Source organism: Oncorhynchus gorbuscha, linkage group LG07 (genome assembly GCF_021184085.1).
Source record: "Oncorhynchus gorbuscha isolate QuinsamMale2020 ecotype Even-year linkage group LG07, OgorEven_v1.0, whole genome shotgun sequence".
NCBI classification, from domain to species: Eukaryota; Metazoa; Chordata; class Actinopteri; order Salmoniformes; family Salmonidae; genus Oncorhynchus; species Oncorhynchus gorbuscha.
The window spans coordinates 48,771,474-48,789,615 of record NC_060179.1 but is presented as its reverse complement, the minus strand read 5'-3'; the positions used below and the strand labels follow the sequence as shown (position 1 = coordinate 48,789,615).

The 18,142-nt window shown below is 40.9% G+C and overlaps 1 protein-coding gene and 1 non-coding gene across 2 annotated transcripts; one reads left to right on the top strand and one right to left on the bottom strand.

The window, feature by feature from the left end:
- Nucleotides 1-6,305: 6,305 nt before the first annotated feature.
- Nucleotides 6,306-13,651, top strand: LOC124039948. The gene is made up of 2 exons (XM_046356533.1): nt 6,306-6,483; nt 11,768-13,651. The coding sequence occupies exon 2, from the start codon at nt 12,104-12,106 to the stop codon at nt 13,121-13,123; it is 1,020 nt and encodes a 339-aa protein (XP_046212489.1). The 5' UTR covers nt 6,306-6,483; nt 11,768-12,103; the 3' UTR covers nt 13,124-13,651.
- A 1,452-nt stretch (nt 13,652-15,103) lies between these two features.
- On the bottom strand, nt 15,104-15,185 carry trnas-aga. Its single transcript has one exon. It is a non-coding gene; the product is annotated as a tRNA-Ser (tRNA).
- Nucleotides 15,186-18,142: the final 2,957 nt, after the last annotated feature.

The window sequence follows — 18,142 nt, the reverse complement described above, 5'->3', positions numbered from 1 at the left end:
GAACATAAGATTCAACAACTGAGACATAAGCTGAACAACTTCCACAGACATGTGACTAACATAAATGGAATAATGTGTCCCTGAACAAAGGGGGTGTCAAAAGTAACAGTCAGTATCTGGTGTGGCCAGCAGCTGCATTAAGTACTGCAGTGCATCTCCTCCTCATGGACTGCACCAGATTTGCCTGTTCTTGCTGTGAGATGTTACCCCACTCTTCCACCAAGGCACCTGTAAGTTCCCAGACATTTCTGGGGGGAATGGCCCTAGCCCTCACCCTCCGATCCAACAGGACCCAGACGTGCTCAATGGGATTGAGATCCGGGCTCTTCGCTGGTCATGGCAGAACACAGACATTCCTGTCTTGCAGGAAATCAAGCACAGAACGAGCAGTATGGCTGGTGGCATTGTCATGCTAGGATGGTCATGTACCATATGAGGGAGGAGGTTTTCCCTGTAACGCACACCATTGTGGCACACCGCCCCAGACCATGACGGATCCTCCACATCCAAATCGATCACGCTCCAGAGTACAGGACTCGGTGTAACGCTCATTCGACGATAAACACGAATCCGACCATCACCCCTGGTGAGTCAAAACCGTGACTCGTCAGTGAAGAGCACTTTTTGCCAAACCTGTTAGGGTTTGTGCCCATAGGCGACATTGTTGCCGGTGATGTCTGGTGAGGACCTGCCTACAACAGGCCTACAAGCTCTTAGTCCAGCCTCTCTCAGCCTATTGCGGACAGTCTGAGCACTGATGGAAGGATTGTGTGTTCCTGGTGTAACTTGGGCAGTTGTTGCCATCCTGTACCTGTCCCGCAGATGTGATGCTCGGATGTACCGATCCAGTGCAAGTGTTGTTACAGCTGCTGTCAGTCTTGTCTCCCTGTAGCGCTGTCTTAGGCGTCTCACAGTACGGACATTGCAAGTTATTTCCCTGGCCACATCTGCAGTCCTCATGCGTCCTTGCAGCAGATGAGCAGGGACCCTGGGCATCTTTCCTCTGGTGTTTTTCAGAGTCAGTAGAAAGGCCTCTTCAGTGTCCTAAGTTTTCATAACTGTGATTTGCCTTCCATTTGTGGCTGTTCGTGTCTTAATGACCGTTCCACAGATGCATGTCCATTAATTGTTTATGGTTCATTGAACAAGCATGGGAAACAGTGTTTAAACCCTTTACAATGAAGATCTGTGAAGTTATTTGGATTTTTACGAATTATCTTTGAAAAACAGGGTCCTGAAAAAGGGACTTTCTTTTTTTGCTTATGTTTATGAAGCGAGTGAATGGAGACCGCGTCGCTCTATCTCATCAGCAGCAGCATCAATGTTTAGCCTACCCCTCTCATTACATACAGACAACCTAGACGGTTGAGTTATTTAGGGCACGGGCCACGATCCTTAGGAGGACGATGCGCTGTTGCCTCGGCTACCTCAGCCTCTTCAACCTCCTCTTAATTTTGGCTTGTGCTGCAACATGTGCTCCTCTGCTTTTGTGGGTATCCATAGCAACGGGAGCAGAACGGACAGATAGGTAAACAGTATTGCTCACACTATGGGTCAGAATCCATTTGACACAAAGGCACATGTAGCAAGTTATCAGCTCAAGAAAAGGTACAGAGCAGAATAACGAAAAGGAACAGATTTTTAGAGCATTGATGAGCGCACCATGTCCCCAGGAAAAAATGCCATCCCAGAATCATTCAGTCAAACCAAATCAAGCGTTATTTGTCAAATGCTGCGAATACAACAGGTGTAGCCTTAACGTGAAATGCTTACTTTACAAGCCCAGTTAAGAAAATATTTACTAAATAAACTAAAGTAAAAAAATGATAAAAAGTAACACAATAAAATACTAATTACGAGGCTATATACAGGGGGGACTTGTACCGAGTCAATGTGCTGGGGTACAGGTTAGTCGAGGTCATTTGTACATGAAGGTAGGGATAAAATGACTATGCATAGATAATAAACAATGAGTAGCATCAGTGTAAAAACAAATGATTCAAAATGGCTGATTCTCCTGACTTACAGTACAAGACAAAAGTTTGGACACCGACTCATTTCAAGGGTTTTTTCTTTATTTGACTATTTTCTACATTGTCGAATTATAGTGAAGATGTCAAAATGAGAAAATAACACATGTTATTGTTGTCACACTTTTTGTTGTAACCCAAAAATGGTTAAACAGATCAAAATATGTTTTATATTTGAGATTCTTCAAAGTCGCCACCTTTTGCCTTGATGACAGCTTTGCAAACTCTTGGCTTTCTCTCAACCAGTTTCACCTGGAATGCTTTTCCATCAGTCGTGAAGTAGTTCCCAAATATGATGAGCACTTGTTGGCTGCTTTTCCTTCACTTGTTAAGGCGCGCAAGGGCATTTCAACTTGTTACGTCTCTAACCTTGTTACGTAATTGTGTCTGGACTGACTGACTTGCTGGCAAATGGTATGTTCTGGTAAAGATAAGATAACATTTTGGAATAAATTGGTAGGATAGCTGTCCAGCTATCCTACCAATTTATTCCAAAATGTTATCTTACCAGAACATATGATTAGAGCATTTTACTAGTTGCATTGTAGTTGAGACTACATATGGCAAGGAATGATTATTGTTACCATTTGTTTTGGGAGGTGGAAAGACCAGTGTGGGACACCTCAGTGATATCTCAGACGTGTTCTAAGGTTATCCCCATCGAGGGGCTTGTCCGCGCCTCCCTGTTCTCGTGGGGAAGTTTACAACTTCATTTGTTTCCTGATCGGGTGGCCTCATACAGTGTTGCTTGTAGTCTCAACCTCCCCACTGGCCTCGGAGGCTCATCATGGGTCTGGTAGTATTCCCCCTTTGTGTCTTGGGACCCCACCCACCAGCGCTTAGTGTTGGTGCCCGAGGCACAAACAAAAACGTCGGACTCTTTGTATGAGTTGTCAGCAGCCGTATTTTTTAAAAATGTTTTATTTTTATACTTTTACCCCTTTTTCTCCCTAATTTCATGGTATCCAATTGGTAGTTAGTCTCTTCTCATCGCTGCAACTCCCGTATGGACTTGGGGAAGGCAAAGGTCGAGATTCGTGCATCCTCGGAATCGAAAACCAGCCGCACTGCTTCTGGACAAAATACCGCTTAACCCAGAAGCCAGCCAAACCAATGTGTCGAGGATACACAATACACCTGGCAACCGTGCCTGCTAGTGCGCGATGGGACAAGAACATCCCTGCCAGCCAAACCCTCCCCTGACCTGGACAACTCTGGGCCAATTGCGCACCGCCCCATGGGTCTCCCAGTCGCGGCCCGCTGTGACAGAGCCTGGACCCGAACCAGGATCTCTAGTGGCACAGCTAGCACTACGATGCATGAAATACAGTTAGACACTTTTTCATAAACAAGGTCTAAAAAAAAGTAAAATTTTGTCCACAACTGCTTTGTTGGGGTGGTAGGAACATTGTCAACAAATTTCAGGAAGTTTCAACCATAAAATACAGTTATAACCACTTTTCCCTAAACAAGGTCTAAAACATGTTTGATGCAATTGGCAAGTAAAATGTTGTCCACAACTGCGTTGTTGGGATGGTAGGAACACTGCCAACCAATTTCAGCAAGTTTCAACCATGAAATACAGTTATAACCACGTTTCCATAAACAAGGTCTAAAACATGTTTGATGCAATTGGCAAGTAAAATTTTGTCCAACTGTGTAGTTGAGATAGTAGGAATACCTTGGACAAATGTCAGCAGGTTTCAACAATGAAATACAGTTAGACACTTTTCCATAAACAAGGTCTAAAACATGTTTGATGCAATAAGGCAAGTAAAAATGTGTCCACAACTGCGTTGTTGGGATGTAGGAACACTGCCAACCAATTTCAGCAAGGTTCAACCATGAAATACAGTTATAACAACTTTTCCATAAACAAGGTCTTAAAACATGTCTGATGCAATTAGCAAGTAAAATTTTGTCCACAACTGTGTAGTTGAGATCGTAGGAACACCTTGGACAAATTTCAGCTTGTTTCAACCATAAAATACAGTTATAACCACTTTTCCATAAACAAGGTCTAAAACATGTTTGATGCAATAAGGCAAGTAAAAATGTGTCCACAACTGCGTTGTTGGGATGGTAGGAACATTGCCAACCAATTTCAGCAAGTTTCAACCATGAAATACAGTTATAACCACGTTTCCATAAACAAGGTCTAAAACATGTTTTATGCAATTGGCAAGTAAAGATGTGTCCACAACTCTGTTGTTGGGATGTTAGGAACACTGCCAACCAATTTCAGCAAGTTTCAACCATGAAATACAGTTATATCCACTTTTCCATAAACAAGGTCTAAAACATGTCTAACCAGGCCTGACCCTGCTTAGCTTCCGAGATCAGGCGTACTCAGGACGGTGTGGTCGTAAGCGAGAAACTAGCTCTTGGTGCACTATATAAAGTCAAAGTGAGTCTGATTAATAGCTGTTGCATTTTCACCATTTAGATAAGCATCTTTGTGTCACTCAAAAAGTGGAAGAAATTGCATATACTGTAGCCATAATTTGTAGCACAGATTGTTGGATGAAATACAAACTAACCTTGCTTACTTATTTCAAAGCGAGGGCACATATTTCAGCCTTGTGGGGAAAAAACGGACAAAGAGTTGAAATTCCACAAGGCTGTGACAAAAAGCTTACAGCACCTGGTATTCCCAGCCGGTCTCCCATCCAAGTACTAACCAGCTTCCGAGATCAGACGAGATAAGGCGTACTCAGGCCGGTATGGTCGTAACTCCAGTGTTAATTTGCGAAATTGTAATTACTTCGCTACTAATGGCCTATTTATTGCCTTACCTCCATTTGCACGCACTGTAATATAATAATAATAATAATAATAATAATATATGCCATTTAGCAGACGCTTTTATCCAAAGCGACTTACAGTCATGCGTGCATACATTCTACGTATGGGTGGTCCCGGGGATCGAACCCACTACCCTGGCGTTACAAGCGCCATGCTCTACCAACTGAGCTACACAGGACCACCACTGTATATAGACTTTCTTTTTTTCTTCAATTGTGTTGACTGTACGCTTGTTTATTCCATCTGTAACTCTGTGTTGTTGTTTGTGTTGCGCTGCTTTGCTTTAACTTGGCCAGGTCGCAGTTGAATATGAAAACTTGTTCTCAACTAGCTTACCTGGTTAATTATAGGTGAAATTAAAAGAAATAAGAAACATGTAGCTCAGTGGTAGAGTGCATGCTTTGCATGTATGAGGTCCTGGTTTCAATCCCCAGCTTCTCCATTAACATTTTTGCAATGACCCATCTCCTACTTTCCAGAATGTTGAAATTCTCAGCAGGAAACAGATGTGCTAAATAATTTGCTCTTGTAATCTGAAGAACATGTGTTCAATCCCTGTTCGTACATTTATGGAACAGAAGTGGCATGGTTGCCAACTTCAATTGCATAATTTTCAAAAACTGAAGTTCATGGGTTAGATGACTGTCCATACTTGCTTGTATTTAGAATTGCTGCTATCATTTCATTGTAGTTTCAATGGAGTGGTGTATAGAAAAAGTACATTGTATTAATATTGCATTTTATCTGCAAATAAAATGGGATCGAAGCTCAGAGGGGGAGTGCATGCTATTTTTGTATGAGGTCCTTGGTTCAATCCCAAGGCTCTCCACTGAGTTTATTTGTGTGCCAAATTCACATTACACAAATTCTACTTTCCTGAATGTTGATAAATATCTTTGCAGAATAGAGTGGCATGGTGGTGATAGAGGAAAATATGTTTGAAATGACTAATTATGTATACATTCCAATCAGAAACTGACTAGTCCAAATGCTATAATGTACTGTCCCTCTTGCTCCCTTTCACAATTGTATATAATGTAGTCAGGAAGTTAAGTAACAATGAAGGTCTGTTCTTTAAGTTCATTCAGTTGTACAAATCTCCAGGTGGTGGGAATGGGCCATCTCCAAAATGGTAGGGAATGTTGATTTATGCTGACTGGCCTTGACTTCGTGCTGATAACGCGGAGGCTTGAGAATTAGAGGGGCCCTCTGTTTGTGAAACGGAACGTTTGGAAAACGCTGACGTCATTTTCAGTTTATAACCTGTGGTAATGTGTGTGAGCATTCAGTACTCATCAAGAATAAATGCTGAACTTGTTTTTTAAGACTGGTCTCTTGCTAATTCATGCAAATGATAAACTTACAACTTATCATGAATTAGAAATGAGTGCGAATTTAATTGGTTTTGGCAATAAAACATAAGGGAATTAAAATTCCTCTTTCAATTTGGTCCTTCGAGCCGGATCTAAATATCTTTATCTGTTATCTGAAGGTAATACGCTGAAAATCGTGCACGGACGAGTTTGACTCGTTTTACTAAAGACCTGACCTCTGAATTGAGGTTAACTTAAACAGGCCTGCGTATTATCACAGAGAACAGAGAGAGTGACTAGATACAACGAACATTGCTTTCCCAGTCGGCGATAAGGTCAGTATTTTTTATTCTTGATTTTGGGGGAATTGAGTTTTTTAATTGATGTTGTGAGAATTCATCAATAGTGAGAACTTTGCTATCCCCACAAGGGTGTATGATCATCATACAATGGGTTTTGTAGAACCGATATATACGGAAGCAGGTTCGAAAATAACCTGTGGTAAGGTGCACTACCATAAATAAACTAAAACTTAGTCATGAGTGGCACACCAGCCCGAGATTAAGAAGGGATATTAAATAGGTATTGGGAGATAGGACGGGATCTTGTACAAATACTGGGCGTAGAGAGACGGCAAGAATGCGCAAGATAACCGGATGGGTCATTTAAATAGTGGCAGTATTGATCACCGTCCCGATTCAACTAATACTACGGAAAATATCCAAATGAGGAGGAGAGGGAAACTTAAATCTAAAGAAATGAGATAAAAGCCATATCTATAGACATGACAGTTCCAGGCGAGAGGGAAAATCTAACAATTAGTGGCGTGAGATAACGATTATTAGAGTTCTTTACTGACACAACCGGAAAATAAGATTTTAACTAGGGCCTTACAAACCCTGGGCTTATAGTTGTTAGGTTAGACCTAATGTCTGATTCAAAAGTCAAAACTATTGGTAGGATTTCCATAAAAGAGCTAAATTTAATCATGCGAGATTAAGACATGATGTTTCCAGGCGAGAGGGAAAATCTAACAATTAGTGGCGTGAGATAACGATTATTAGAGTTCTTTACTGACACAACCGGAAAATAAGATTTTAACTAGGGCCTTACAAACCCTGGGCTTATAGTTGTTAGGTTAGACCTAATGTTTGTTTCAAAAGTCAAAGCTATTGTTAAGATATCCATAAAAGAGCTAAATTTAAATCATGAGAAACGCACCCGACCGAGATGGAAAATACATACTGATTATTTTTAAAGGAACACACACATAGGCAGACAGGATAGTAACTAGAAGTAACTAAGTAACGGTAAATTACAAATTTATAGAACTGCACGCACATAGAATTTAAAATTATATAGAAAGGCATAGATAAGTGATTAGATACCATAGCTACAAAAGAACGGCAAGGATTTATAATGGGTAGTAACACTTCTAAACTGCTTTCTGCAAAGACGGAAGATTACCGTTATATGAAACAAAAAGATAGAAGGAATGTAGATTTCTGTCCTAAATGGGAAAAAAGGTATGGTTTTGACGGACGCATAGATGTCGAAAAGTTAGAACCCCTTCTAAAACAGATACAAATGGAGCGAGATTAATGAGAATCCTAAACTGAGAGAAAACGTTGGGCGTTTAAATTTGGGCTATTTTCTGTTGTCTAGATGTCGGAGTAACAAATACAATTAACTATGAAAATGGGTATATTTGCGGAGAGTCTCAGTCAAAATCCATTGTGCTGGTAGGGGAGTGGTGAGCGCGGCCGTCTCACCAACGGTAATCCACGGTTCGGTTCCCGTTGAACTAAAATTGATTTTAGATCGTAATTGACCTATTTGCATGTTTTGCCTGAAAAATACGGTCGCCAGTGTTTGCAAAAGATATAACTGAACAGATATTATGTGTTCTAGATAGAATTGATAAAAGAAGTCATTAAAAAAAATGGCGAAACAATTTCGCTCATATTTCGATGGGAGTCATAATTAAATAGATGTATCATAGAAGAGAGAGAGTTACCTAAAGTTAAATGGAGGGGATAACGGAGAGATACAATTCCAGCCTGCCTGGACGTTATGGCTATTTATGAATCAATTGACATGAGAAGTTTAACACAAAAACAGGGTACGTTAAATGTTAGGGTAAATTAAATTGAGAAGTTCGGTTGGGTTTACTCTGATTATAATTTAAAACTGAACTCAATCGGAATAGGGAATATATATTTTACAAAGGCGGGCAGATTTGTGTCTATAGCCAAGCAACGGAATTGCTAGACACTCAAATGGGGCTATATAGTGCAACGCTTTTGACTATAAATTAGGTAAGAATAGTTTAATCGTAATAAGTTGTGATTGTTTTTCTGATTATTGATGTTTGGTTAAGGTAACGCCAGTGAATTTGAACAAAAAAGTAACGTATTCTAAAAACGATCTGGTTTCCGTTCTCATTGCGGGGAACAAATGAAAAGTCTTATCTTAAAGGGACAGTGCACGGTAATCACAGTGGTTTGAGTGTATGACAGTGGGGAAAAATATTGTGGGACGACAATTTGAAGAGAGAAAAATAAGTTACATGATACATCAAGAGATTTAAAACGAACGACGTGAAGGGATCATAAGAATTATTGGGTGTCGTTGTAGGAGTAAATGTTTGGGTTAAGGGGATTTCCCTGTTCCCAGAGACAAGGCATTCTCTGCATTCTCGCTAATGCTGGTCTGAGTTGTAATTAGACAAGTGAATAACGTATTGGGAATAGAGTGTAATTAAAATACTAAGTCAAAGACGAGACAGGTATTTAGAGCAAAATGGATTCTAAATGATAACAAAGAGACAATTATGATTTATGCCCATCGAAAAGCTTTTATAAAATTGGCGAATTTAGAGATGATTGGTTGGGGTGGTAAATTATAATTCAGAATTTGAACAGATGTGACAAATTGGGTTTGGTTAATCGAACAATAATTTTTTACAAATCATTTGAAGTCGCTACGAATTGGAAGATTGAGCGCTTGATGATGACGTCACTAGCGCGACACTTTTGTCACCAGAAAACTGGCAATAACGGAGCAAACTGTATGGCTATTAGAGTGTGTATCGAGGCTTCGAGTAAACCTTTCAGAAGTTGAAATAAAAGTGTTTTGTTTATTTGTTTATTGGTTATAGTCAATTTTGGGGTTTGATTTATACAGGTGACTATTTCTATTCAAAAGATAAAGGGTTCTTTATGCCTAATATGGTATGACCTTTTGATCTTATCATGACTGGCTCCCAAGGTCTGATCAGCCTCGGGGGAGAGTCATTTGTATAATGAATGGGGTCATATTGAGTTACTAGTATTAAGGTAAATTCATTAGAAATGAAGCAGTTTTGGTTGAGGGTTAGAATTACTGTTTGAACCGCAAAGGAGAAAGTGGTTCAGGATTCTGTCTTATAACATTAGCTGTGAAGTTTTTTGAATGGGCTATTAGGGATTTGGTATTGTAACAGAGAGAAAGTAATATTTATCATTGAGAATAAATAGTGGAAGATAACATATTTAGAGCCAACGGGGCAGGGAAGAAATTGAGATATTTTTGTTTGGTTTTAACACTCGGTTACAGGAGTGTCAAAAGACGGGAGACATTACCTGTGTAATAGGGGAGGGTGTCCGTATGATAACCAACTTGGGACAGTTTTGGGACTGGAGAAGAGGATATCTTTATAGCATAGGGGGTCCCACAAAGGTGGATAGGCTTTCCATGATATGGGGGAAACCTGGGAGCACTGTTGAACTTTGTAAAGGTGATGAAATCCTACTAACCATCAAAACTATTAAGCTCTCTGATGCAGGCACTTACAGGACCGGGACAGACACGGTGGGTGTGTTTTCTATTAAGGTACTGCCAAAACCGGAGGTCTCAGACGGACCGGGGCCAGACACACTCCTCTATCACCCCTGGACCGAACCTGTCACCACTATGCTAAAAATCCCATTCAGGTAATTAATGTTAGACTATTCAGCTATTGATCAATGAGGCACGGAGACTGGTTTTGATGGTAGGGACAATTTGTGGCTGTCTTATACAGAATGGACTTGCTTAGAATATGCTTCTTGCTAGTCAGGGGGTAGTCTACAAAATGTTCAGTGAACAATGTTGTACGTATATCCCTAATAACACCAGTCCAGATGGTAGTATATCTAAGGGCCTTAAATGGGCTTGATGCACTATCTGCTGAGATGAGGACCATGGCGGGGGTAGAGGAGTCTGACTGTCCACCCTGGTTGGGAGACTGGTTTGGTAAGTATACCGGTATGGTGGTTACTGGATTTCTGACCCTAATTCCTGTATTATTTACTGACTGAGGATGACCCATGTATGTTTGTTCTCCCTGTCGTGAAGGGTGGCATGGTGCCCACCTGATGCTGGATAAGAATAGCTGAGAGGACCAGATGGGTTATAAGAATGCTTTGTTCTGCTTTACTTTGTTTTCCAGGACCAAAGTTTTATTCCACACTTTGCAACACATATTAAACCCATGTTATTGTCAGATAGAATACTGAGGGTCCCCAAGGAGAGGGCTTGTTAGTGTAGGAAGGATTTTTAATATGGTTAGCATCTATTAGATTATAAGTTTTTAAATAGTATTATATTTAACAGGAATATAGGACATCTATGAGGAGTTAGGATTATTGTTGGGATTAAGATAGATTGATTAAGGAATTTGGAGAAAAGCCGCTTATAGACATTTTTTTTTCTAAAAGAGGGTCCATGGGTTTGTAGTTCCCATGTAGTTCAAATTTGGAAAACATGAGAAACATACAGAGGAGCCCTCCCCCGCACCGCAGAGACCTTGAAGGTGGGAGAGCAGAGAAGTTAGAGGGGGGGCCAGGAAGAGCAAAGATAACATAGTGGGTAAATAAGTTTCTAAATGGGTCAGAATGGGAGCTGTAGATAGAGGAGGTATTTGGCATAAAGGGAATCTACCTGTTTTACCTAAGTCACTGTTTAAATATGCTGCTGTATTGATACATGGGCAAAGCCATGTATCAACAGGGGGGGATGGTAGGAATGGTTAAACAGCACTTTGTAGCATATGGAATAACTAACTATTTTAAAAACTTTTGCTCACGGTGTACTATATTGAATTAACTAAGAGTGAAAACAAGAAGCGGTGTTTAACAATAATTGATAAATATACCAAATGGGTAGAAGTGTTTCCTACATCCTCAGCAGACGCAGAAACAGTGGCTAGAGCATTATGTCAGGAGATAATTCCGCGATTTGGATTACCAGAAGTAATTGAGCATATAGGTCAGAAATTGGATATAAATATGAAGAAACATAGTTCTTATCACCCCCAAAGCGCTGGCCTTATCGAGAACATGAATCGATCGGTAAAAGGTCGATTAAGGAAAACACACCTAAGTACTGGAATGAACTGGATAAAATGCCTGCCCATAGTGTTAATGACTATTAGAATAACCCCTGATAGGGAGGGGCTATCTCCATTTGAGAAGGTTTTTGGTAGACCCTATAGAATGCCCCAATTAGGGCGATTGGAGGAAGCAAATGTAGAAATAGAAAGCAGTATGGTGGAACACATGAGGAGGTTGTTCATTAATCAAACACGTATGTCAAAAGTTTTATGCCCAGCAGGAGAATTAGAGGGAGGTGGCACACGAGATTCAACCAGGAGACTGGATCTGGATCCAATCATTGAAGAAAAAAACTGGAAGCAGCCTCGGTGGGAGGGACCATTCCAAGTACTACTGGTGACTGCCTTCGCGGTGAGAATAGCCGAAAGAGCTACCTGGGTACATGTCACACATTGTAAGAGGGTGGGTCACACTGGCACTGTCGAGCGATCACAGGAGAAGGAGAGGAACCGTGACCCATATGGAACGGGGGTCAAACTCCTTCTGAAGATTCCCTATACCTGACCTTTCCCCAGCTGTGAGCGTTCATAGAAGTGAAGTGATGGCTTGGCCTCTGGCTGCTGATATGTTCTCGGGGAGAGGGTGGGGCTTCACGTGTGCACTGACCGTCCTGAGCTGTTTTATTGTGGGGGCCATATTCCTGATTCACCATGATCCCCCGGAAAGTGCCAAAGAGGATAATTTGACTCATGTGCTAGATGAGGGAAATGGGATGTTACCTAAGATTCTCAGAAGGTCACTGAAACAAAATAGTAAGGAAGTGAGGGTGGAATTGGGCAAGGATCTCTCAGTAGAATTTTGTGTAGATCAATTGGGGTCATTCACCCCTTGGCAGTCTAGAACCATGGGACTCTATGGGAAGTATTTGTGTAAATCACCGTATAAGTCGTGGAGCCAGGTCATAGCTCACACTGAAAGAGATGGCTACGTAAACCCATACACTCAATTTGGGACCAGGTGGAGTATAGTAACGGTTGTCGTTTTGGACTGTGTTCCCGAACAGAGGAAGTATTGTATAAAGGTGCGAATTAACATTAAGGCGGTCAATACTCAGGATCTCGGGTTATGGTATGTGGGCTTCGACCAGTTTTCAACTGACACTATGGTACCGTTCCAGGTGGCAGAAGTTAGAGTTGATAAGGAGAATATGATTGGCCGAAGTTCAACCAATCCCTCTAACACAACGGCTATTCCTAGTGTAATCATCCAGGGTAAAGGAGCAGTACGAATAGTTCAGACCAAGGACCTTAAAGAAGTTATAGAGGTGGAGACTGGTTTTGGGGAGTCCAACTTATGGTTGGAATGGATTCAATATACGGCCAGATCAGTGGCCAAAGAAGAATGCTACGCATGTGCGAACGCTAAGCCACAGTTAACAACTATCCCTTTCCCACTGAACGGAATTAATTCCCCTAAGGGAATGGCATGTATGGTAAAGCTGTTCATGAAAGCAGGAATGCCAAGTAATGATAGCTGTATTGATTTACACTATTTATATCCCCAGGTTCCATTTAAATCAAGACTTCCTCCCTTTACCGTGACGAGAGGAGAATATTACTGATTGGCCAGATACAGTACACACGGGAAATACGTGGGGGAAGTTGGTACCTGCAATAAGACAGAGAATATTACCACTGACGAGACCATGTCTGATTTGACAGGCTGGTTGAACTCTGGAGATTTCAAAATGTTGAAGGTGGCCAGGGCTGACATCTGGTGGTTGTGCGGGGGAATGAATTTGTGGCCGGTATTACCGACTGATTGGACTGGACTATGCGCTCTAGTACATTTAGGAATGCCTTTTACACTCATACAACACCAAGACATGAAGTTAGTCAAACGAGAGAGAAGGGATGCTCCATCTGGGTCTTTTGACGACAGAGTATATATTGATAACATTGGGGTTCCACGAGGTGTGTCTTTATAGTTATGGTAATCAACAGCGCTTTAGCAGGAATACCAAAGGTGTTGTTAAAGGTTTTGTAGAACAGACTGAAGCAACCAGCTGGAAGACCTGACAGAATAGAATTGCATTAGATTAAAGGAGGAAGTGGGCGTGGTAATCAGGACCATGTCTTACATCCCGGGTGGCACGGCTCCGGACGAATCAGTGCCCGAAGCCTCAGCTGGTTTGACCACCCTGGCTCACGGGTTGGCAGAAACTCTGGGGTGGATACTTCTCTGAACTAAATTGGGTAGACAGTATTTATGGAAAAATGTGGTGTTTTGGGCTGTATCAACCTGTATGACTGTTTTAATTTTATGCGGCTGTTGTCTAATTCCCTGTGTGCGAGGCCTTGTTCCCAGGACTCTGGAAAGATCAATGACCCAACAGATGGTGCGTTATGGGCCGATTCCAGATTCTGACCTGTGGAGGACTGAAGGCATGTCTACAGAGGAAGTGGACGAATCCGGATCTGTCATTTGTGGGGAATTTATGTTTGATGAGAATAGTGATGAGATAAAGGGGAATTAGATTGTAATTTGTTTCCATGATTAAACTGTTTTTTTAATGAAGGCCGTGACGAAAATCCGGAAGGAAGAGTTATGATTCTGATGTAGGTTTAAAAACAGTTGGAGTTAAGGTTAGAATTGATTAATGAAATGTGGAGAGTTGGATAAACATTTATAATTGATTTGTTGATTATTTGTCTATTCATATGATAATCTGATAAACCTCTATAAAAAGGTTAGATAAGTTTGTTTATACTTTCATTTTTTATGATTAAATAAAACTAGATGTAGAATTGAATGTATAATATTTGATCAAAGGGAGGATTGATAGAGGAAAATATGTTTGAAATGACTAATTATGTATACATTCCAATCAGAAACTGACTAGTCCAAATGCTATAATGTACTGTCCCTCTTGCTCCCTTTCACAATTGTATATAATGTAGTCAGGAAGTTAAGTAACAATGAAGGTCTGTTCTTTAAGTTCATTCAGTTGTACAAATCTCCAGGTGGTGGGAATGGGCCATCTCCAAAATGGTCGGGAATGTTGATTTATGCTGACTGGCCTTGACTTCGTGCTGATAATGCGGAGGCTTGAGAATTAGAGGGGCCCTCTGTTTGTGAAACGGAACGTTTGGAAAACGCTGACGTCATTTTCAGTTTATAACCTGTGGTAATGTGTGTGAGCATTCAGTACTCATCAAGAATAAATGTTGAACTTGTTTTTTAAGACTGGTCTCTTGCTAATTCATGCAAATGATAAACTTACAACTTATCATGAATTAGAAATGAGTGCGAATTTAATTGGTTTTGGCAATAAAACATAAGGGAATTTAAAATTCCTCTATCAGGTGGCCAAGCGGTAAGGCGGAGATCTGAGAGATCTCACCTGAAATCTGTGGCTTGACTACAAACCTGTCACCTATGCTACTGTGGCCTATAGAGCTAGAAGGATGGATAACCAGGTGTGTAAACGTGTGAGGTGGGATAGATGGCCTGCAGTCCTATCCCAAATCTGAGAGGATGTGATTGGTATAAGAGACACGACTAAACTTCCGCCTCTGGAGGGGTCAAAAAGAATCATTTTCGTTGTCGACAGGATTCGAACCTGCGCAGGAACATCCTAATGGATTTCTAGTCCATCACCTTAATCACTCGGCCACGACAACATTGGCAGAAGAAAACAGGCTTGTTAGGAGTGAATGGGCCACCAGGCATAGCCTACAGAAAGTGATAATTTTACAACTGAAAGATAATGCAGTAACTCATTATAATGCAGTGACTCATTATAATGCAATAACATGAAATGGTCCCATCATTCATTTGTTATTAAGTACAGCTGTTTTCTTATTTTCCTTGATCTTTGCTCAGCTCCAGAAGGTTTGCATTTGATAGTGTTAATTATAAATTGTAATTTCACTGTGTGAAGTTGTTATTTCATCATCTTATTTTTACTGCTAACCAGCATGACTACTGAGAGGCACTAAACAACTGTCAGAAGTGGGATTTGAACACACGCCTCCATGAGAGACTGCGACCTTAATGCAGCGCCTTAGACCGGTCAATATGAGCTTCAATGGGAAAAGAGTAGTAAATCGTCATTGAATGAACGCTAAACTCCTTTACTCCTTGATGACAATTCAAGCAGCAGTTTCTGTAGTGTTGTGGTTTGCACGTTCACTTAAAATGCTAAAGGTCCCTGGTTCGAAGCTGGGCAGAAACAACGGTAATTGACACATGCAAAAGTTATCATATTTGTAATAGAGAAATATTTTTCATAAATGCCTTATTTTGGAAATTTAACTTTATGCAATGAATATCTGTAAACTTTGGTTTACTCCTTGATGACAATTCAAGCATGAGTTTTGGTAGGGTAGAGGTTATCACATTTGCATCACACGTGAAAGGTCCCCGGTTCGAAACCGGGCGGAAACAGTGAATTTATTTATGGAATATTTCATGTATTTGTAAAAGATAATTATTTTTCATAAATGCATTACTTTGGAAATTTGACTTTATGCAATGAATATCTGTCAAATTTGTTTTACTAATTGATGACAATTCAAGCAGTAGTTCCTGTAGTGTCTTGGTTTGCACTGTCACTTAAAATGCTAAATGTCCCTGGTTCGAAACTGGGCAGGAACACAGGTAATTGACACATGCAAAAGTTATCGTATTTGTAATAGAGAAATATTTTTCATAAATGCCATATTTTGGAAATGTGACTTTATGCAATGAATATCTGTAATATTTGGTTTACTCCTTGATGACAATTCAAGCAGCAGTTTTGGTAGGGTAGTGGTTATCATGTTCGCTTAACAGGCGAAAGGTCCCCGGTTTCAAGCTGGGTGGAAACAGCGCTCATTGACACAAGCAATATTTATTATATTTGCAACAGAGAAATATTTTTGGCATAAATGCCTGACTTTGAAAATTTGAATTCATGCAACGAATATCTGTAAAATTCAATTTGCTCCTTGCTGATTTTTTTCTAGCAGCAGTTTCTGTTGTGTAGTGGTTATCACATTCGCTTCACACGTGAAAGGTCCCCTGTTCGAAACCGGGCGGAAACAGTGATCATTTATTTATGGAATAATTCATGTATTTGTAAAAGAGAATTCTTTTTCATAAATGCCTTACTTTGGAAATTTGACTTTATGCAATGAATATCTGTAGTATTTGGTTTACTCCTTGATGACAATTCAAGCAGCAAATTCTGTAGTGTTGTGGTTTGCACTGTCACTTTAAATGCTAAAGGTCCCTGGTTTGAAACTGGGCAGAAACAACGGTAATTGACATGTGCAAAAGTTATCGTCTTTGTAATAGAGAAATATTTTTCATAAATGCTTTATTTTGGAAATTTGACTTTATGCAATGAATATCGGCAAAATTCGGATTACTCCTTAATATTTCCTGCATCATCCTCTCCATAATACCTTCCCCCAAGGACTTCACCTCCCAAAATGGATTGAGTTATATCTTGCAACTCTGTTTAGCTTTCGTGCTAAGGTTGTATTGGCTTTTTGATTGGTTAACTGTAAACTACTTGTCATGTGTACGCCGTAACAAGTACAAAGATTTGTCACATGCTGAAGTGGCCAAACTAAGTTAAGACCTCAGGAAATGGGCACAGTGAACATCATTCTGGGATTAGGGAGTTCTTGCTTGACAAACATGGCTGCCATATTTTCTAAACTAGATTTACATGTTCCAATGGTACGCTGCAGTGACCAGTCAGTGATAACAAGCATGTGATCGTACGCGCCAGACTCTCCCATAAGTGTTATATTGGGTGGAGATCTGGTGACAGACCCCACATGGCTCAAACCATTGTGACCACTCATGACATATGGATGGGGGCATAGCCACGGTAGCCAAAGTAAATGGCCTGCCAAGCATGATAGGTTGCTAATTACTCAGGAACTACACCTGTGGAATAACACTTGTTTAGGCCCAAAAACAACATGTTACCCATTAATGATGAGATTCCAACGGGGTCGGGATCCGCGGTCCTTGTTGAGGGTGGCCCAGCAGTGGTCAAGCACCAGCGCTACCTTGGGGTCAGAGGACCTGGTCAGCTCCACCTCAAAGTGCAGAGGCTGTCTCAGGTACCTCACCACTGGATAGTCCGCCTCCTGGTGGAACGTGTTATGCGAGACGTCTGGAACACAGAACAAGACAACCGGGGGTCGTGTTCAGTGGGCACCATCTGAACTTGTCCATTAAGAAAAGCTTGTTTATAACATCCTGTTGTGCCCCGATGAACACAAGCCATTTATACTCCCCAGAGGCTTCAGACAAATTCCCAAATCAGCTCCTCACCGTTACTACATAGACATACCTGTAGATCTCAGAACGCAAGAGTAATATATCACAAGGCTTACATTTTGGGGAATGGTTTTGTAAAGGAGACCTTCCAAGATTCTTTTAGAGGCTAGGGGTCAAATTGAAATTCTGAATTTGTGCACGCTTACCCTGAACGAGTCTCATTCTGAACATTACTTGACCCGTCCCAGTCTCTGCAAAAGGCTCGTTGTCACGCGGCCTGGTCAGGAAGGCCAATGTGCGAGTGATGTTGACCACATAGTAGCAGGAAACCTTTAACTTTAAAAGAGTATGCAACTTC

What these genes read in the sequence shown, in the direction of transcription:
- LOC124039948 (XM_046356533.1), top strand. Translation starts at nt 12,104, where the DNA reads ATGGCTTGGCCTCTGGCTGCTGATATGTTCTCGGGGAGAGGGTGGGGC.